Source organism: Sphaeramia orbicularis, chromosome 20 (genome assembly GCF_902148855.1).
Source record: "Sphaeramia orbicularis chromosome 20, fSphaOr1.1, whole genome shotgun sequence".
NCBI classification, from domain to species: Eukaryota; Metazoa; Chordata; class Actinopteri; order Kurtiformes; family Apogonidae; genus Sphaeramia; species Sphaeramia orbicularis.
Genome location: NC_043976.1, coordinates 39,043,454 through 39,066,928, shown reverse-complemented (window position 1 = coordinate 39,066,928; position 23,475 = coordinate 39,043,454). Strand labels below are relative to the sequence as shown.

Sequence of the window (23,475 nt, the reverse complement as noted above, 5' to 3'; positions counted from 1 at the left end):
CAATCACTACTTTTAAAGCTATAATGGAAAAAATAATGAACAGCGTCAGAAATCTAAGGTCCCACAGACAAATAAAAGAGTGAAAGGAGGTTTCTACTCATGAAATTAGTGGGTAATGAGACCAAATGTTTGAGCTGTGTGCCTGTTGTGGAAGTTTTCCTCTTTACCCTCCACTTCCACGGACGCCCACCGCCTCGTGCCCCCCCCATCGCAACTACTTGCCTCCCCTCTGTACGTCTGGAAAAAGCCCTGGGCTGATTTCCCAGCGGAGCATCTCAGTAGATGACTTTCGATATGAAGTGGATGGTGGAATTTAGTTTGTGCTCGCCTGCTCCTTTGAGATGTCGAGGTGACTATACGGCGGGAGTTTCTGAGAGGAAATCATTAAATTGCAAACTCTGAAAATGAGATTATTGTCGTGACCCAGACGGTCCTCCTTGTTTTTGCTGACTGCAGCTCTTTTGCAGTTCGGCCCCTTAATATAATAGCTTCTCACAAAATGACTTTCCCACTCCTTCTCCAGAGGGACGAGCCTCATTGGGTTGCATTCTCTCTCTCTCTCTCTGTCTCTGCTGCAGCACTTTATGACGCCCCTCACCATGTATTTATCCGTGGCCGAGATGGAGAAGGTGTTTGTGAATATCCCGGTAAGCCTTTGTCTTTAGCGATAAGCAGCGGTGTAATATCTGCACCGGGTCGACTCCAGGTCAACAAACGACACCAGTCCATTTTTATCCTCAGTTTAAGCCCTGGTTCTATAGTGGCAAAGGTACGGTGACCTGTTGGGGACAATTGGACGTAATGATAGGGGTGTGTATTGGCAAGAATCTGATGATACAATACAAATCACAATACTAGGATCACAATTCGATATATCAGGATACTGTTAAAAAGAATTTTTTTTGTTTGTTTCCTTTTTTTAAATGATTATTTCCTTGAAGAATTGAATTACACCTGAAATATGCACAAATACTAAACATTTTTATTTGATCAGAACAGGATCTAATGCTATATCACAAAATGTTCCTGTGTTAAAACTTAAATTATGTTTTACAGACATTACAGTTTAAGATCCTGCTTGAATGTTCATATTTTATTATTTCAGAACTAACATCAGAACAGTATTTTTGAGCAATCCCAACAAAGGAACAAACATTATTTAAGAAAAAAGTGGTAAATTTTATATATATATATATATATATATATATATATATATATATATATATATATATTTTTTTTTTTTTTTTTTTTTTTAACAAAAATGAACCTCCACCATATCTGCATTTGAATAAATACCTATAATATCGTGATATATTGCAGAACCGACATTTTCTTACACCCCTACTTAATGATGGATCATATTTAGGGACAAAAACTCCAGATTTTTTAATGTAACTTGGATTTTTTCTGAGAATAAAGTAGTAACTTCATGATAAAAGTGTGAGCATGTTTAGGGCTGCACTTTTCTGTAGTTTTGTGTATTTTTTTTGTGATTATGTTGAAAATTGGTGCAAGTGCAGGAATTTATTTGCATATATACTTTATTTTAATCATATTTAGTTCATATTTTTTCCTAAATGCACACCTGTTTAGAATGGCTTTTAACCCTTACCACTGAGACACTATTAGGTTTTAAATCTGTGGTTTTATTTTATCACTATGTGTTGTGCATTATTGTTTTATGTTTCATATTTATAGTGTTTGATTAAACTGTTATCTTACAATTTAATTATGCTTTTAGATGAAAAGCACTTTGGTGTTCTTTATGTTGCTGTAAATTACTGTATAAATAAACTTGATAGACTGATTTATAAATGTACAATTTTAATCCAAAAAATTGCATTTTTTTTTCTTTCAAATGTATAATTTTATAGTTTTAAACTGTATTTGATTTTGTTTGTGTGGATTAGTGTGTTTTCTCACGTTTAAGCTATATTAAGTTAATATTGTAAATGATTCTGTGCAAATTTATGGCTTAATATCAGGAGGTATTTTATTTATTGTCAAACTTAATGAATGTTTTATTCCAAATGTATCACCTTCTTGTTAAAGTTCACATACTTTTATATCTAAATTTATGACTTATCTGAAAAATTTTACAGGTTGATGTTACATCCTCAGATGTTATTTAATAATTTCCTACACATAATGTGTTTTCCATCATAAATGTACCATTATTTTTGAAAATGTTGAACTCAATTTTAATCTCTATTAGGTTTTTAAAATTGTAAATTCGTAAATGAAAATCTATGGCTTAAAAATATCCGGAAATATTAGATTTTTTTGTTTTGTTTTTTAGATAAAGTTCACAAATTTTTTTTTTCTCCAAAGTTATCACTTAATTCAAAGGTTTTTTTTCTCATAAATGTATGACTAAACAATTTTGAATTTCTTTTCATCTCAAACTTGAATTTACATGCTTAGTTGATATTTTAAAGTTTCTGACAATTGTGAGTTTTTCCATTACAAATTTACCACTATTCTATGTATTTTTCTCAGAAATATACCTCTTTAATTTCAGACACTTAACAAGTTCTTTTTCTTGCAAATGTATGAGTTAATTTTGAATTATTTAGATTTTCCACCACAAATTTATGACCCTATAATCTTTGAGGATATTTTATTTTTGCAGTTAGTAACGTCTTAATTTACAACTGTATTCTTTTTATGAGTAAATTAAGTAAATTTCTGACTTAAATGTTGCAAATTATTTAGTTTTTTTGGACATTCATGACTTTATAATTCCAGGGAACACTTGACTTTTTAATGCAACTTTGAGAGTTTTTTTCTTATAAATTTACCACTTTATTCTCAGAAAATATATAACTTTTATTACCCCCATCTTCCTGCTCAGATTTTTTTTTTTTTTTACCAAAACTGTCTCTAATATGTTCCATGCAGACATAAGCAACTGTCATCACTGCAATTTTAACCAAAATGCTAAATTAATTCAGTTTGATATCACATAATTGACACAATTTCACTCTGAAATACTAACTGAATGTTGTTGTTTTCTTCCAGGACCTGGTTAAAGTTCACAAATGTTTACTGCTTGAAATCCAAGACTCAGTCGTACACAGAAGTGCCCAAAACCTTTTCCAGATCTTTATCACTTTTAAAGAGAGGTACGGTTTCCACATTTCAGTCCTTAAAATGTCACAACATCTGATGCACAATTAGATTTAATATTGTGTGGCATGTTTACTAAATACTAACAGATATTCAGTAAGAATACTTACAGAGGAGGAAATGTACACCGCCTCTTGTTTTCATAATCTCACCTGTATATACCATATATTACCTGTATATATCCTATATAACCTTTATAAATCCAATATTGCCTGTATATATCGTATATTACCTGCATATCTTATATTACCATATTACCTGTATATATCCAATATTACCTTTAAATATCCAGTATTGCCTGTATATATTCTATATTACCTGCATATCTTATATTATCATATTACTAGTATATATTCTATATTACCTGTATATATCCAATATTACTAGTATATATTCTATATTACCTGTATATATCCAATATTACTAGTATATATCCTATATTACCTGCATATCTTATATTACCATATTACCTGCATATATCCTATATGCATCCTATATTACCTGTATATACATATATATATATATATATATATATATATATATATATATATTAGATATTACCTGTATTTATCCCATATATATATCCCATGTTACCAGTATATATCCCATATTACCTAAATATAACTTATATTACCTGCATATATTCTGTATTACCATATATATCCTATATTACCTTCATATATCCAAGATCACATGTATACCGTATATCCTAGATTACCTGCACACACACACACATATTTATATATATATATATATATATATATCCTGTTGGGTTTCTGTAAATTGGCTTAGAGTCTGGTTTTGACCAACTCTATATATAAAGTGTTATGAGATAACTTTTTTGTGATCTGGCGCTATATAAATAAATTTGATTGTTTGAGTGATTTAATTGGTTTTCCCCTGTAAGTCGCTTCAGAAAAAAGCGTCTGCCAAATGCATAAACATAAATCCTTATTTGTTGTGCATATTTCTCATCTGTAGTATAGTATTAGCTTTTGTATATATCAGTAGTTTTATAGTACTTTAGTTGCATATGTATACTTAATATTTTACCCTGTAGTTTTTGCACATACCTACTGTACATTTTCAGTATTTTGTGTGATATTTTTATACAGTCCTTTTTTTGCACTAAGTGTTTTTGCTGCTAAACTGATTTCCTTGTTCCTGTGACAATAAAATTCTATTCTATTCTATTCTATTCTATTCTCCTACAGGTTATTGATCTATGGGAAATACTGCAGCCATGTGGAGACAGCCATCGCCACCCTAGATGATATTTGCAAAGACAGAGAGGACGTTCGTATGAAGTTAGAGGTAAAATGTGTCTGTGGTGACAGTAAAGGATGACGTGGAACCTCAGAGCTCATTTTTCAGCCTCTGACTGGTCTGACGATGCCCTCAAGTGTAAACCTGAGGCATTGCAGGCCATATATTCTGGCTTTCATGGGTCTGAAGCATCATTCTGCATCTGTGTGTCGTGTGAATAATGGGATTTTCTGTTTTGTTTTCTTTGCACAGGAGTGTTCAAAGAGAGCAAACTATGGAAAGTTCACACTGAGGGATCTTCTAGTGGTTCCCATGCAGCGAGTGTTGAAATATCACCTCCTCCTCCAGGTAAATATCCACATTTATTGCATTTTAGTCGATTTAATACAAAGGTTTTTAGTTTGGCTTTAATTGTAAATCTTTATTTAATACCATGAGATGCAAAAACAGGACAGAACCCCAAATTTGAGGCTGAATCTGCAGATAATTGTCAGTCATTATGTGCAACAGCCCCCTGTCATTCCCCCTTTGTCCACCAGAGGCACTGTTGACCACGTTTGTCATCCCTCTGCCCTCGTCCTTCAGGCTCTGAGGCTCCTCTCGTCTATTTCTGGAGCCTCTTTATGACTGTGGCTCTGAAACGACCCGCACATAATTGTCATCTGATCGAGACGATGGAGGCGGAGGAGATGGGAAACATAATGTGAACTAAGGCAAAACAAGACAGGGAGCTAGACAGGTGGAGAGGTGAAGTGTATTTAAAGGATCTGGGGTGATGGAATAAACCCAGACAAGGATAATAAGCACAGCGAGATGGAAAAACATATAAAGTCCTTGGTCCCGGTGACTCTAATCTCACGTGTAACAACAGACTTGAAGAAAAATACAACAGATATGTCAAGTTTGGTTGACTTTTGCTGAAGTTAAAGTGCAAAATGGATGCTCTTAACGGTCACTTTTGGTTTATTTTGACTTTTCTTCACATTAGAAATCAACTTTAGTCACTTTTTGAGGCCTCTGAAAACCCATTTTTCCTCTCGTGTGCACAAAACACAAATGCACCACCAAAATCTGCTTGGGTTGTGTCTACATGACCTTAGATTCAAATGGAACTACTGGTTAATATACAGCTTAAGCTCTAAATGATCACTTATTCTTTACTTTTTGATTTCCTAAGATCTGGTTAGTCTTTGAGGCCTCTGAAAGCCTCTTTTTAACTTTATATGTCCTCAAAACATGAATGTACAAACAAAATCTGCTTCATTTGTGTCCACACGTCCGGAGATGCAAATGAAACTGCTAGTTAATAACTAGTTGATTAAATAAAGTGCTATATGCATGCTCTAAATGGACACTTATTCCCGGTCTGAGAAATTTAGTTGTAAACTATTAGTCAGTTGCTTTTTGAGGCCTCCAAAAATTTCTTTTTCCTTTTACCTGTGCACAAAACACAAAAGCACTGCCAAAATCTGACTTGATCCCTGTGGAACTGCCAGCTAATAGTTAGCAGCTTAAGTTAACATTCAAAATGCATGATCTAAACAGTTACTTAGAGTTATTTCAACTTTTTCCATATTAGAAATAAGTTCTAGTTGCTATTTGAGGCCTTTGAGAACCTTTTATTCCATTTACATGTGCACAAAACACTAATACATCACTAAAAATCTCCATCCATCTGTTGTTTTTACATGACCTGAGATCCCCTGTAACTGCTGGCTAATAACTATCTGCTTAAATTAAAGTGCAAAAATGCATGCTCTAAATGGTCGCTTAAAGTTTAGTTGAATGTTTTCCACTTCAAAAATTCATTTTAGTTCTTCTTCAAGGCCTCTGAAAACCTTTTTATTTCCACTTATTATGTGCACAAACACAAATGCACCACCATAATGCATGCTTTAAACGGGCATTTTTAGTTTCCTTTGACTTTTTCACTTTAGAAATCAGTGCTAGTTGCTGATTGAGGCTTTTGAAAACCTCTTTTTCTGTTTACATGTGCACAAAACATGCATACATCACAAAAATCCTCCATCTGTTATACCCACCACATGACCTGAGATCCAATGAAACTGCTAGCAGACTAGTCACCAAAGTTAAAGTGCAAAATGCATGATCTAAACAGTCACTTATAGATTACTTCTAAATTCTACACATCACAAATAAGTCGTAGTTGCTTTTTGAGGCCTCCTAAAACTTCCTTTTCCTTTTACTTATGCACAAAACACAAAAGCGCCAATAATAAATGGATGCTCTAAACGGTCACTTAAAGTTTAGTTTAATGTTTTCCACATCAAAAACACTCTTCAAGGCCTCTGAAAACCTTTTTTATTTCTACTTCATATGTGCACAAACACAAATGCACCACCAGAAAGCATGCTCAAAATGGTCATTCCTAGTTTACTTTTACTTTTCCTATACCAGAATAAGTCATAGTTGCTTTTTGAGGCCTCCCAAAACTTCCTTTTCCTTTTACTTGTGTGCAAAACACAAAAGCATGACCAAAATCTGCTTCTGTTGCGTCCACACGACCTGAGATCCCTGTGGAACTGTCGACCAATAGCTAGCAGCTTAAGTTAAACGTGCAAAATGCATGATCTAAGCAGTCACTTATTGTTTACTTCTAAATTCTGCACATTCGAAGGAGATGTAGTTGCTTTTTAAGGCCTCCCAAAACTTCCTTTTCCTTTTACTTGTGCACAAAACACAAAAGCGCCACCAAAATCTGCTTCTGTTGTGCCCACATGACCTGAGATCCAAGTGAAACTGCAAGTCAGTACCTAGTAGCTTTATTTAAAGCGCAAAATTGATGCTCTTAACAGTCACTTATAGTTTAGTTCAATGTATTTCACATCAAAAACAATCTTCAAGGCCTCTGAAAACCGTTTCATTTCTACTTCATATGTGCACGAAACACAAATGCACGACCACAATGCACACTCAAAATGGTCATTCCTAGTTTACTTTGACTTTTCCCATACCAGAAATAAGTCATAGTTGCTTTTTGAAGCCTCCCAAAACTACCTTTTCCTTTTACTTGTGCACTAAACACAAACGCGCCACCAAAATCTGCTTCTGTTGTGTCCACACGACCTGAGATCCCTGTGGAACTGTCGACTAATAGCTAGCAGCTTAAGTTAAAGTGTAAAATGCATGATCTAAACAGTCAATTATAGTTTACTTCTAAAATTTCGCACATCAGGAATAAGTCGTAGTTGCTTTTTGAGGCTTCCTAAAACTTCCTTTTCCTTTTACTTGAGCACAAAACACAAAAGCACCACCAAAATCTGCTTCTGTTGTGGCCACATGACCTGAGATCCAAATGAAACTGATAACCAGTAACTTGTTGCTTAAGTTAAAGTGCAAAATGTATGCTCTAAACAGTCACTTATAGTTTATTTTTGACTTTTTTCCACATTAAAAATAAGTTCTAGTTGCTATTTTAAGGTTTTCGAAAACCTCTTTTTCCATTTACATGTGCACAAAACACTAATATGTCACAAATTCTCCATCTGTTGTATTCTCACAAACTGAGATCCCCGTGGAACTGTCAACAAATAGCTAGCAGCTTAAGTTAAAGTGCAAAACGCATGATCTAAACTGTCACTTATAGTTTACTTCTAAATTCCACACATTAGGAATAAGTCGTAGTTGCTTTTTGAGGCCTCCCAAAACTTCCTTTTCCGTTTACCTATGCACAAAACACAAAAGCACCACCAAAATCTGCTTCTGTTGTACCCACATGGCCTGTAATCCAAGTGAAACTGCAAGCCAGTAACTAGTAGCTTTATTTAAAGTGCAAAATCGATGCTCTTAACAGTCACAGTTTAGTTGAATGTTTTTCACATCAAAAACAATCTTCAAGGCCTCTGGAAACCTTTTATTTCCACGTTACATGTGCATGAAACACAACTGCACCACCAGAATGCATGCCCTAAATGGTCATTTCTAGTTTAGACTTGTCCAATACCAGAAATAAGTCATAGTTACTTTCTGAGGCCTCCCAAAACTTCCTTTTACCTGTGCACAAAAACACAGAAGCATCACCGAAATCTGCTTCTGTTGTGTCCACATGACCTGAGATCCCTGTGGAACTGCCGACTAACAGTTCGCAGCTTAAGTTAAAGTGCAAAATGCAAGATCTAAACAGTCATTTATTGTTTACTTCAAAATTCCACACATCAGGACTGTCTTAGTTGCTTTTTGAGGCCTCCTAAAACTGCCTTTTCCTTGTGCACAAAACACAAAAGCACCACCGAAATCTGCTTCTGTTGTGTCCACACGACCCGAGATCCCTGTGGAACTGTCCACTAATAGCGAGCTGCACCTAATAAAACATCCGCCGGGTTTCTCTCCCCATATGGTGACAGCCAGAATCTGTACAACTAATGTCTTGTCACTTCCTCTCGCTGCCTGAGTTCCTCTCTCTCGCTGCTTCTTTCTCGCTCTCTCTTTGTGTCATCAGTCTTTCGTCCTCTCTTTCTCGCTGAACCCACCACATCGCCGATCCCTCGATGGGTCCGGGCCATCGGCGTGACCACTCCCTTCTTCTCTGGTTGTGGGTGGATGTGCGGAGGCGGGAAGCAGGGCTTGATAAATAGGACTCTGTCGACTTGCTAGTGATAATAATGCCGAGGTTGAGGCTGAGTGACACCGGGGATTTGAGCAGACGTATATATCTCCCACTGAGACTCGGCGTGTGGAGGCTGTTTGTATGGGCCTGTATGAAGGACATGCATGGCATCCTTCCTTATCCTCCACTGCCGGGGTCTAGATGTCTTGTTTACGCAGCAGCCGAGCTCTGGCAACCAATTTCAGATACACACCGACACACACCTGCAACAGCTCACTGCACACACACACACACACACACACACACACACAACACACAGTATCTGATTTATTTCGGCACAGGATTCTCTTAGCAATTGCATTTTTTCATTTCATATCTAAACCTGAAGCATCGGTTCTCACATGTGGGATGCGACTGCCGGATAACAATGCTCTTTTTTTTTTTTTTTTTTTTTTTTAAACACGTAGACTTTCTTTCAATTTCACAACCTTTCCATCTATTTTTCCTCATTATGGAAGTTTAATCACTTCAACTGTTGTTCTCCGTTCGTTGTTTAGTGGATAAAATGTCAGAAAATGTAAAGAGTAAACATCTATCAATGTCACGTTTGATCCAAAGCCCAAAGATATTCAGTTTACAGACAAAGGAGAACAAAAAGTAGGAAAAAAAAATCTACAATAAAAAAAAAGGTTGAAATCAGAGAATTTTTTTTTTTTAGTTATATAAAAAAAAAAAAAAAAAAAAAAAAAAAGACTCAAAGCAGAGACACAAAATAGTAAACTGCATCTTGATAACTGAATATGAAAGTAGTGAATCAACAAATCTGGAACTGAACATTAAAATTAATGAAGTTTTAGCTATTATGTCCCTCAAACTCAGCAATAAGAGGTGAGCTAATGCTAATGCTGCTAATATTTGTCATCGTACATAAATTCTTTCTTTACTGGCGGTTCATAAAACATTCTGTCAGGGTCAACATCTACAATAAACTATATACAATCAGTAGACAATTATTTAATGACAAGAAGCACAAATAAGTAAAGCAACAAAATGAAGAAAAATGAACAAAATAATTAATATAATGAACAAAAATGAACAAATTAAACAATGTAAAAAAAAAAAAAAATCAAGAGAAAAAAATGAACAAATTAATCAATCAAATGAACAAAATAATCAACAAAATGAATGCAAATGAACAAAACAATTACCATAAGGAACAAAAATGAACAAAGTAAACCCAAAATGTATGAAAATAATCAACAAAAAGAGTAAAACTGAACAAATTAATCAATAAAATGAAATAAATTATCATGAAATGGAACAAAAATTAACTATATATATATATATATATATATATATATATATATATATATATATATATATATATATATATTAAAAATCAACAAATGGAACAAAAATTACAAAAAATAATCAACTTAATGAACAAAATTAACAAATTAACTCCAAAATATATGAAAAATAATCAACAAAGACTAAAAATGAACAAAATAATCAATAAAATGAACAAAATAATTAACAAATGGAACAGAAATGAACAAAATAATCAGCATAATGAAAAAAAATTAACAAATGAATCCCAAAATGCTTAAAAATAATCAACAAAAAGAGTAAAAAGGAACAAATTAATTAACAAAATGTATAAAAATGACCAAGATAATCATATTTGAGTCAACACATCAGATGTTTCTAATTGTTTGTGCTGCTTCTTGTCATGGGGTCAGAGGTCACATTGAATATCAACTTTAACCTGTACAACCCTTTTAGTTTAGGTTTTTGTGTGTCTTTTAAGGCTGTGCACATATTTCCTGTATTTTCTTGTTATATGTAAAGAAAAAGGAAGAGAAACAAACATGTATGACCATTTTAACCCTGCAAAAATAACACATAAATGTAGAATACGACGTTTACACAGTTCTGTATATGGAGAATTAAATGTGCGTTCCTGCTTTTTTTGTGTCGTAGGAGCTGGTGAAACACACTCATGATTCTACAGATAAAACCAACCTGCGGAAAGCGCTGGATGCAATGAAGGTAAAACACCAGCAGCTTCGTTTTCATTCTATTTAGCTACAGTTTTTATCTGCATGCACGTATCTGATACTTGGCAGCGCCTAATAGCATGTTCTAAGACTGCTTTGCACATGAAAAAAAACCTGAGATGCCACTGTTACTGCAAAGAACTAAATGTTTTTTTGCCTGCGAGTACAGTCAAAACCTTATTCCACTGAAGCCAAGACTCGATTCCAGTTAAACTATATTTTCAGTCAAGTCGTGTTTAGGTCTACAATCCAGTATCAAGGTCCTTTAGGAGTTTAAGGGCCTATGAAAAGAGAAAATACTCAGAAAAGACACGACATAAAAGCAATGAGTCACAGAAAATAATAGTTCACATGCTGCTATTGTATGAACACTTAAAATGGCAACGATTCTGAAGCAAAAATACATTTCTATATAGATACATATCAGTGTTATAATGCTTTTTACTGCTCAAGGTGCTTTTGGGGTTTTGAGGGAACAGTAGCAATAACCATGCATTATAAAAAAAAAATTAAACTTGTGCATTTGCAGCCCTTGAGTAAAGGGGAAATACAAGAACAGCTCCACAAAGATTTGACAAAAAAGCTGTGACTTGCAATTATATTTAAGTACATCTGAGTGCATTTGGAACTGCAACCACTGCTTTTATTTCCCAACTCTAAAAACTGAATGAAAACTCTGCTTTGGAGTGAAAAAGTTCTGTTTTTTTTTTTTTTTTGTTGGGGGGGGGGGCGCTCCATTTCCTGTCTATTGAGGAAAAAAAAAAGGATCAGATTCAATGCATCGCCTTCACAAATGTGCAACAGTAGCATTTTCTGATGGAGATTTGTGTAAAAGTAAAGAAATGTTGGTGAAATTGGTTTTGGAAAGTGATCTATGACCAGCTACACTCGGGTAAAAAAAAAGAAAATTTTAAGAAAATCTCAAATCTTTTGTCCTATAATTACCAGGGTATTTCTGTTGCCAACTAGTCGAATAGAATAGAATAGAATAGAATAGAATAGAATAGAATAGAATAGAATAGACTTTGTCACTGTCTGCTACTTTAGTCAGTGCAACAATATTTATAAACACCAGTGTTACAGAAACAAGAATAGAGTAAATATAAAGTTACAAGAACTAAAAATAAGATAAGAAAATAGAGTAAAAATGTACAATTTAATAAAGTAGCATAAGAATAGAGCTTAGTAGAATAAAAAATACAACTAGATAAAAAAAAATATCAACAGTATGTGTATCTATTAACAGTATATATATATATATATATATATATATATATAGTATTAATAGTATGTATATATTAACAGTATTAATAGCATGTATATTTATTAACAGTATGTATACATTAACAGTATTAATAGTATGTATACCTAAGTAAACAGTATGCATACCTATGGACCAGGTCTATATAAAAATAGTGCATTTATTTTTGATAAATTTGGAATAAACATATATATATATACATATATATATATATATATATATATATATATATATATATATATATATATATATATATATATGTATACACTCCCATGATTTCTGAAGTACAATACAATGCTCAGTTTTTGTTTTGTGTTTTGCAGGACTTGGCTCAGTATGTGAACGAAGTCAAAAGAGACAACGAGACGCTGCGGGAAATAGATCAGTATCAGAATTCCATCGAAAACCTGGTGAGCCACTTTTGGACGTCTGAAATCACAGGAGGCCGAGCTCACCTTTCAGCGCCTTGTAGAAAAAAATAAAATAAACCTGCTAATCACTGACACATGTTCTTCTTCTTCCTTGTTCTTCCTAGAATCAGTCACTGAGAAACTACGGGAGACCTAAAGGTGACGGCGAAGTACGGGTGTCCTCGGTGGACAAACGCGCCAAACAGGACCGGTGAGATGGCTGTTTGACAGGCGGGTCGGATAAATCAACCACTCACTGACGCTAAACTGGAAAGATGTGTTGTAACTACAAAACTGAGACCCGCAACTAAATAACCCTTTGTGTTCTGGAGTCCACAACATCAGTCAGCAATGATGTTCATTTCTACAGATCCACATTTTCTATAAGATAAGATTAGACTTTATTTATGTTAGCAGCAGTAAAAATAGCAAAAACAAGTAAGTGAAGAGAAAAAGACCGGTAGAAAAAAAAACACAAACAAGTGAAAAAACCTAAATATAAACATGAAAAATAATACATTTGGTATTTATATATTGGTATTTATAACAAGTCATAGAAACGTTAGCTTACCTTGTCATTGCTGATCACAGGGATCATGCTAACTAGCTTCTTATAAATGTGTCATATTTCTCTAAACCCACTTTTATTAGTGTTTAGTTCATTTATTTGTGTATTTGGACCCTAATAGTTCATACAGTTTGAATGTGAACCCTCCAGGTGCTGCAAAGCTATCTGTATTCATTCGGGCAAAAATCGAGTGGATTTCTACAACCTGTTTCAATTCCTTCTTAATTTGTTACGTTTTATTACTAGTTACGTCACGACATTTGCACATATAAGGTCCAGACGTCAGATGAACATTTTTTCGAGTACGACATAATTGTTTGTCAGCAGCAGCAGTTGTAGTAAAAACTGAAAATGTGTCCAAACTTGGAGCCGATTACCTAAAATGTTCAGTTGTTGGCTCAACAGGACAGAGCAGCACAGCCAACAACCTGGAGGGGGCGGGGCCTTAAGTGGCTCATGTGCATTTAAAGGGCCAGCGCTCCAAACCACCTTTCTGGTGTCATTACTCAGAAATAGGGTTGAAGATGGACCTGTGGAGTTGAATGAATGAAGAATTCAGACCCAAGCAGAGCATTTACAGTTTATGTAGACCACAGGGAAATGCTGTAAAATGCAGAATTCCATTAAAAAAAAGCAAAATATCACTTCTTTAAAGCAGGGTTAGGGTTAGTAATGAGCATACGTCCATGTTCATCCATTGGCTGAACACCAACAGGAAACAGAACTTTCCTGACGCTATTATAATTCCTTAAGGTCTCACGGTCTTGCTGTAAATTTTATTTATTTTTTTTCATTTGAGCAATTAAACAATGGGTGAAAAGTGTGTTGTAATACAAGCACTACTGAACATGTACCGAGTAAAATATTACTGAAAATTGATTAGTAATGCCTTACTCTACTGCAGTGGTTTCCAACCTTTTTTGACTCGTGACCCCATTTTAACAAATTTCTGGTGACCCCAGACATTCAAAACAAAGACATTTTTTTTGCAAAAATTCATCTGTTTTTAATCATGTAATAGTTTACTATACTATATTGCAAATAAACATTAATTTTAGACGACAATTAGGCTATATAATGTATATTATTATGGACAGAGGCAGAAAACCCAAGTTGAGATTACTGCACAAAGTGAGGATTTTATTTTCCTTGGTCAGGATTTCTACTGCAAATTAATACCGAACAAACAATAACTCAAACTATGAATTATGAAAAAGCCGCAACATCTTAAATCGGCCACAAAGAACATTTGAAAGTCACATGATCGGGTCAATCAAGATATGCCCTCTCAGATATTATATCCTGCATTTTATTTGAACTTGATTTTTATTAGGAAAAGTGTGTGGTGTTTTAATTATAATGAAATACATACTGAATCATTAATAAATATTTTTTTATTAGTAATTTATTTTTATCTTTATCAAGTACTAGAAATTTAAGGCGACCCCATTTGAATTCCAGGCGACCCCACGGTTGAAAAGCACTGCACTACTGCATTACTGCAAGAAAGTAATCCATTACTGTGATGCATTACTTTTGTAACGCGCCCCTCCCAACACCGGTTATATTCATACAGTTCTTTTCTTGCTGTCTTTTGTAAATCACAGAGAATATCCACCAGAAACACATTAAAAAAAGATAAAGACTAACAGTTTCTCTTACATCACAGGCACATCTTTCTGTTCGATGCCGCCGTGATCGTCTGTAAGCGTCGTGGAGACAACTACGAGATGAAAGAAATGATCGACCTGCACCTCTTCAAGATCACTAACAACCCGACGTCGGATAAAGAAAACCGAAAGGTCAGAACGAACGCAGATACGGTTTCTATTGGGACGCAGCCATATTTATACGTTTGGCTTTGGCATCCAGAGCAGGGCATGCTGGGTCATCGCTCGGCTTTAAATAGTCTCTTTTGACTCTGCAGCATGATTCACAGGCAGCATTTTCTGAATTTGCTGAGGAAAAAACATGGAAGATTCATAGTATAAGCCGAGCGTGGCCACTTCACATGAGTAGGTCTCCCAGGTGAATTCCCCCTCCTCGCACTCGCCAAGGTTCATGTTTTTTAAAGTTACAGATCTGGCCACCACCTTGGAAGAGATATTGGCACATCTTTCAATCATTCCAGCCCTTTTCTTTTCCCCTTTTTTGGCAGCAGCACAGCTCTTTGTGAACATTTTCCTTTCTGTTCACAGAGAGGAGCCTGCTTCTGCTGTTGGCGAGGCCACAATGCTAACGCTTTACCCTGGAAATTTGCAAAAATGACCCTCGATTAGGTCAAAGGATGGAAGAAGAAGACATAAAATAAGTTGTGTGTGCCTGTCCTGGTTAAAATGCACATCGAAATAGGCCTTGAATTTTAAATCAGTGCAAAAATGAGCTCATGGTCAAATAGAAGGTTTAAGGAAAAGGTGATTCATGCCTGTAATATTAAGTATTTGCCCTAAAATGAGGTGATATCCAAGTCTAATGTTTACGCAATTATTAGTGACTAAGAAGAGCACTTTGAACATTTAGGTTTTATGGCATTTTAGTAATAGTACAATCAGGTCCATAAGTATTTGGACAGTGATCTAAGTGTTGTAATGTTGGCACACTGCAAATCATTTGGTTTTTGCTAGGGATGTCCCGATCCGATCTACAGTTGGTATCGGCTGCCGATCTGGCATTTTTTAGAAGATCGGATCAGATTTAGTCACGAGATTGGGCCAATCAGGAGAGGGGACAAACGTCCTGCCCCCTCAAATTAAAGTTTCCGAAGGTAGGGAAAAGCAGGAGGCTTAGAGGAACTAGTAAAGCGTCTATAAGTTTCACTTTCACTTCGCACTTGTACTCATTCTGGTTCCGGTTGTGACGCGCAAGTCGTTTTTTTTTTTTTTTTTTCTCCAACCTGTGGGGCTTTTGTGGAATTATTTGACCGGATCCAACCCGCCCCGCAACAAATCCAGATCAGGACATCACTAGTTCTTACCAAGATAAAAAAAACCCAAAACAAAACAAAAAAAAACTTAGATTTAGAAGTGTTAGATAATTTATCTTGTTTTAAGAGTTCATTTCTTATTTGAAGTGTTCATACATCTGTAGACATGCACATTTCTAGATTTAACAATCTGAATTAGAGTGACATTATCTTCCTGCATGGACAGATATTTCACTTGTTTTGAGGACCTTTTCCCTCAGATTTAGTATTTTTATCTCATTTTTAGACACCTATTTTTTTATTATGTTGAAAATCAAGGTCAATGAAGTTACCATATTTGGTTCCTTACCTGAAAGTGGCAAAAAAAAAAAAAAAAAAAAAAAGATCCAAGAAGTAAATATATAAAATACTAGAAAAATACATGTAGTGTGAAAGGAACATGTATTTTTGAACATTTTTAGAACATTAGACCAACACCAGTGCTGATCCAGACCCCTGTCCACATCCACATGATCCCTTTGAACATCATTCCTTACATTAGTACCATTACTTCATGGTACCGAACAAAGCTGGTACACTCACTGTTCATGCAGAGGTGGACCTTACAGAACTCACTTTCCTCATTGGAACTGTTACTGTCACTGTCTTCTAATGTATGTGGAAATTACCAAAAATCGTCATTTGCCCGATAAAGGGTTAACCCATAAAAACCCAAACCTCCACCACCGGCTAAAACCACCTACTGATCTAAACTATTTAATACCTGTTGATCCATTAATCCTATCAATACATGTGAATAATTAATCTAAAATACGGTTTGTCATCTTTTCATGTTCATCAGATATGACCCATTTGGATGTTCAGAGGCTCCGTAGTTACCATGGAAACACCGTCATCTTCTACAACATTGATTCCCCAGGAGTTGGATCAATGACAGTTGTAGATGCTTGTTTTTCAATGACAGTGGATGGAGACACTTGATTTATGTTCAGTTATTGATATCTTTGTTAAAAAAAGTCGCTTTTTCATCAGTTTTCTCTGTTTTGATGTAATAACCTTTGAATTTACTCTGAGTTTTCATGAACTTCTACATCAAATATTGGAAAATACATCATTTACGGTGAAAAATACAAAATACAGAGGATAATATTGTAATAAATGGTGAGAAATCACTTAAATGTTAACTAGAGAGAAAATAGGTTTTTATGGGTGAATTCAAGAGTTTTAAACTAAAATATTGCTTTAACTATTTAGGAATTATAGCAATTTTTAATGTTATCTGCCCATTTTCAGAGGTTTCGCCTTTGCCATCATGTCCAGATGTGTCCTGTTCCCTGGTTATTCTATGACAAAATGAAGCAGATCAAGGGTGCGGAGTTGAATCTACATTTGGTCACTGTTGAATTCTCAATATGAGCCCAAACAGGAGTCAATGCAAGTGAAGGAGGCATCATTCAACTGAAAAAAACTAAATATATCTATCAAAGAAAAACTTTAGGAGTGGTCAAATCAATAATTTGGTTCCTTCTCAAAAAGAAAGAATCCACTGGTGAGTTCAACAACAGCAAAAGACCTGGAAGAACATGGAAGAAACTAAAGTAGAGGACTGAAGAATACTTTAATTTTTGAAGAAAAACCAAAGCATCTACAGGAGGAAAGTCAGCATTTAATGATATCTATGGGCTCTAGACTTTAGGAGTTGACTGTAAACTTTCATCCATCTATGAGGACTCTATTAACCTAAAATAAAGATTTCATAGGTAATTATATAAATACCAAATTTCTTATTTTTCCCTCTATATTTAAATTTTTTCACTCATTTGTGGTTTTTTACCCTCGGCCACACTGACTGCAGGGTACTGTATTTGTATTTTTTTTATTTAGTTACAGGACAGTGTGTATTGGCATTAGTCACATAGAACAAGTTGCATGCACCAGATTTAGCAGAAAAGCTAATTTCCATCCGTTGTCCTGGACAAACGACTAACATAGCAAACATCATCAGTCATCAGTTAGTCGTCTGTCCATTTGTCCGCTCATGTATGTGCAAAATGTTTGTATCCACCAGTAGTTCTCAACAACGGGGGGGCGGGGGGAGCAGCAAATAGTCAACAACAATGATAAGGTGAGGGGAGTTCACTTTCACTTCCTCCACATACAAGTTTGTCACATTATTTGGACACTTATGTATTGAGGTCCATGAGTGGAAAAAGGGGGTGGGGGGTGGGAGGATGTCTGGTACATCATCCGTCCGTCTGTATGTGCAAAAAGTTTGGCGTGGACTGAAGATTGAGGGTTTTCAAGTGCGCGCTCCTTATGTGTTCTACCTACCTACCTTTTTACCTTGGTATTAAAACAAATCCTCATATTTATATCCGTCTTTGTTTTAGCCTCTGAAAATGGAAAGGCTAAGGTTAAAATTAAACCATAGTCCACACTTCTACTACATCTTTACTGTTTCCTTTCTAATCCACTAGGGTTCATGTACAGAGAAAAAACTCCAACATTTGTGTCACTGTCCAAATACTTATGGACCCGACTGTAAATACCCTCCAGTATTTAGTAAATTAATGTCAACCAGGGTCTATTCAAGCAGAAAAAAAAGAATGCATTACTCAGCATTTAACCCATAAAGACCCATATATCCATCACTGACCAAAACCATCTACTGATCTAAACTGTTTAGTACCTGTTGATTCCGGGATGTGGATGGACACACTTAGTTTATGTTTAGTTAATGATAGATTTGACTGAAAAAGTCACTTTTTCTTCACTTCTCTCCATTTTTGAAATGATAACCCTCAACTTTAATCAAAGCTTTTATGAACATTTTTCATGATTAGTACATTAAATACAGGAAAATATCTAATTTATACTGATAAAATGTAAAATACAGAGGATAATATTATAATAAATGGTGATAAATCGCCCAACAAAGGTTAGATATACATTTGGGTCTTTATGGGTTAATGTTATCTATGGGTCTCAGACTTCAGTAATTGACTGTAAATTTTCATCATGTATTAAAACCAATCTTCATATTTATAACCGTCTTTATTTGAGCCTTGAGTTTAGCAAGGGACTATGGTTAAAATGAAACCCTTTGAATTCAAGCTGAAAGTCTTTATTATTTCCTTTCTAATCCACTGTGGTTCATGTACAGAGAAAAGTGTCACTGTCCAAATACTTATGGACCCAACTGTAAATACCCTCCAGTATTTAGTAAATTAATGTCAACCAGGGTCTATTCACGCAGAAATAAAAGAATGCATTTCATGTAGTTACTTGTACCGTTTAATTTTAATGTAGAGCGTACAAAGTGCACCAGCGATGAGCAGAACCTCCTCATTAACGAGCTGTAAAATAAAAAAGAACAAGACAAGCATCTCATATAACAGCCAATCAGCTGTAATGGAGAGAAGTCTTGCTCTGTTGAGTCCATTATTGCCTCTTTATGACTAAGTCAGCAGAGCTCGGGAACCACGTTGGACTCCTGACAAACCAATTAACAACGTTGCTCCAGTTGTAATGAGAAGCCATAACAATTCATCAGATAAACGCAGCTTCATAAAAAAGGAGTAAAATTGAGTTAAGGCGTTTTTCGGACCGTGTTTTACAATCACTTGCCTAAACGTTGACGCCCCGTCGTTGCGTTCGCTGCTCCAAAGTGCTGCTAAAGTGAACTCAAACCAACACGATCATCAAGAAAACCATCTTTAATAATTTGGTACGAGCTTGTTCCAGCGCATGTTTTACACTGTCTGCGGTGTAACACTGAAACAATGCGAGACTACGGCCGACTGCCTCCTCCCAGATGGTGTTATCATTAAACCTCGCTTTGGGCCTGACTACACAAACACAAAACTCACACACACAATGAACACTAAGTGCCAAGTGGTGAAAAATATTGCCAATCATAATGAGGAATGATACGGAAGGCGTGCCAGGAAACTATGATTTGGGTAATAATGAGGTTGTAAATAGTAGACATTAGCGGCTCAGACCCATATGGGCTCAGATAGTTGTTTTTTTATGAAAGTTTCAGCCGTCTTAGCGTCGTTCGTTTGCGATGTGATGGATGTCGGGGAGTTTGTTTGATTACATATTATTTGAGGAAGCGTTGAAGGTGACAGTGACGGTGGCAATTCGTCTGGAGGTAAAACCAAGAAATCTGGAGCAAACTCCAAGAACTAGTATTAAACCATAAAGAACCAAAGCTACTTTTGTGGCGCTTCCCAAAGTAATGTTTCTCCATATATGACATTTCTTAAGTGATTTATCCCCATTAATCATAGTATTATCCTCTGTATTTTGCATTTTTTCTGACATTTTAACCCACAGATGCACTTCCTGCTGCCTGATTCCACTGCATTTCCCTCCAGTTCATAGTTGACTGTTATCTTTTTGGGTTTTTTTTCACCCATAAAGACCCAATGCAACCTTTGGGCCATTCCCATATGATTTTTTTCCCTTCTAAATTTAACCTTTCTGAAGTGGTTTATACCCATTTATAATATTATCCTCTGGGCTTTGCATTGTTTCAGTAAAAATCATGAATTCTCCGATATTTAATTGACAGATCATGTAGATGTTCATAAAAACTCAGAGTAAATTCAAAGGTTATTATATCAAAAGTGAGAAAACGAAAGAAAAACCAGCTTTTTCTGCAAAATATATCAGCTGAACATACAGTCACAGAAAAAATGTTTAGACCACCCCATGTTTTCTTTAATTTCTTGTTCATTTTAATGCCTGGTACAACTAAAGGTACATTTGTTTGGACAAATATAATGATAACAACAAAAATATCTCATAGTAGTTTAATTTCAGAGCTGATATCTATCCATTTTATACGTTTTCTTGATAATAACCAAAATCACTTCAGTTCTTACATCGATATCTATGGCACTGTACTGACAAAAACAGTGCGTTTAAGCATTCCATGTTTTCTTTTCTGTCTGTTTTAGTCACATGATACACATAGGAGTTAGTATCTGATTGAATAACCATTGTTTTTGATGACTTTTGATGGTTTAAATTTTTTCTGCGACTGTAGATGTTCATAAAAGCTCAGTTTAGAGTGAGGTTTATTATATCAAAAACAGACAAAAATAAGGAAATGACTTTTTCAGCAAAGATATCATTAACTGAACATAAAACCAAGTGTCTCCATCCACTGTCATTGATCCAACTCCTTGGGTATAACTGGTGAATCAATGTTGTAGGAGATGACGGTTTTTCCACAGTAACTACAGAGCCTCTGAACGTCCAAATGGGTCATATCTGATGACCATGAAAAGATGAAAAACTGCATTTTACACCAATTATTTACATGTAATGTTAGGATTAGTGGTTCGGAAGTTATTCAGTATTTTAGATCAGTAGATGGTTTGGGCCTGACACATTCCTCTTAAAGCAGGATTTAATTAAAATGAGTTATTGTTGGTGTACCTTACCTTTAAAGACAAATAATAAAAATTCTAAGTATTAACCTTTTTATCTATTTTTGGTAATTTCCACACTCATTACAAGTGTTTGCTCCTGGAAGATTCTGTTGGGTTTCTGTAAATTGGCTTAGAGTCTCGTTTCGACCAACTCGATATGTAAAGTGTCATGAGAACTTTTTTTTAATGATTTGGCGCTATATAAATAAAATTTGATTTGATTTGCTTGATCAGCAGTTACAGTGAGTCCACAATCTCAGGTCCAATGTGGTCTCCAGGGTCTGTAAGGTCCACCTCTGCATGAACAGTGAGTGTACCTGCTTTGTTCAATACCATGAAGTAATGGTACTAATGTAAGGAATGATGTTCAAAGGGATCATGTGGATGTGGACAGGGGTCTGGATCAGCACTGATGTTGGTCTAATGTTCTAAAAGTGATGTTCCTTTCACCTTACATGCATTTTTCTAGTATTTACATCTCAGATTTTTTTTTTTTTGCCACTTATGGCTAAGGAAGCAAATATGATAACTTCAATGACCTTGATTTTCTACGTAATTAAAAAAAAATAGAAAACATTTACAAAAATATTAAAGTCTTGTTATGTCCTCCAATATTAGCATTAGTAGTATTAATATTTCTATGAGTGTCCTATAAAGGGTTAAAAGATGATTTCAACACATTGACCCACATGATGAAACTACGGCGGCCGACTAGGGCCAAACACATTGCAACGGCCCAATGCGCCTCATTTAAGAGAAAACAGCTGCAAGTCCAGAAACGATGCAAATTCACAAACTCAAACAAAAGTCTAAACGAGGTACAAAAAGAGGAACGTGGTGCAAATGAAAAAATGCGCCGCAAGAAACAAAAACATATATAATCATCAAATGCTGTGCAAATGAAGTTTTCTCTAACTGAGATGCATTGGGCCATTGCAATGTGTTTGGCCCTTGTCAGCCACCGTATGGAACCATTATACAACATATTTACACATATTTAAGCAACGTCCCACTCCGACGTTTCAACTCTGTGATAAAATGAGCAAAAAAACTTGACTGACACGTCGACAAACACGGTCTCGTTCCGTACAAATTGGTAGCTTGGCGATGTCTTCTTCTGAGCTCGAGTCTGGGTGTCCACTGGGAAAGCCTCTGTCGAACGCCAATTTCCTTTTCTGTTTTCTTTCAATGGAAACGATGAGCTGCTGTGCTTCCCTGACAGCGCTGCGAACCTGGCGTGTTTTCAGCTTTCAGAGAGTTCAAAACCACAACACGGAAAGGCAGAAAGGTGCCGTGAAAAGTAAAAAAAAAAAAGAAAAATAAAGGCAAAACGAGTGTACATATGAGCTGAAAGCCTTGTGGCAGACGACACACTGCTTCACAGCTTTGCTCTTTGTCCCAAGGTCCAGATATTATGGCCTAATATCTTCAGTTTAATATCTAAAATACTTTGCATACAGTTAGAACCTAAACCACCCATTATTATTTTGGGAATTTCAGATGATGTTAAAAAACTAAACAATTTCCTGCAACGTTTCCTTTTTTATAGTCTTATCATTGCAAAGAAGTTACGCCTCATGCATTGGAAAAAGAAAGATGTGGCTTACTAACCTTTATTTATTTTATTTATTTATTTGCACGTACAGTATAAAATAAGACAAATACATGTAAACATCTCTCTTGATAGAGAGAAGGGTAGGAAAATGTGGAGGTGAGGTCGGAAACCCAAAAGCCTTATAGCACAGGTGTCAAACATGCGGTCCTGGGGCCAAATCCGACCCGCCAAAGGGTCCAGTCTGGCCCTAGGAATGAATTTGCATGATGCGCAAAATGATTTTTAAAAGTTA

The 23,475-nt window shown here is 35.4% G+C and overlaps 1 protein-coding gene across 2 annotated transcripts in view; it reads left to right on the top strand.

The window, feature by feature from the left end:
* vav3 (vav guanine nucleotide exchange factor 3) overlaps positions 1–23,475 on the top strand; it is a 200,657-nt gene that overhangs the window by 118,400 nt on the left and 58,782 nt on the right. For both annotated transcript variants that reach the window (XM_030123624.1, XM_030123623.1), the window contains exons 7-14: positions 579–647; positions 3,022–3,125; positions 4,344–4,443; positions 4,648–4,743; positions 10,946–11,014; positions 12,607–12,693; positions 12,819–12,904; positions 14,931–15,063. In XM_030123624.1, the coding sequence (XP_029979484.1) occupies positions 579–647; positions 3,022–3,125; positions 4,344–4,443; positions 4,648–4,743; positions 10,946–11,014; positions 12,607–12,693; positions 12,819–12,904; positions 14,931–15,063 (744 nt within the window). The remainder of the gene's footprint in view (positions 1–578; positions 648–3,021; positions 3,126–4,343; positions 4,444–4,647; positions 4,744–10,945; positions 11,015–12,606; positions 12,694–12,818; positions 12,905–14,930; positions 15,064–23,475) is intronic.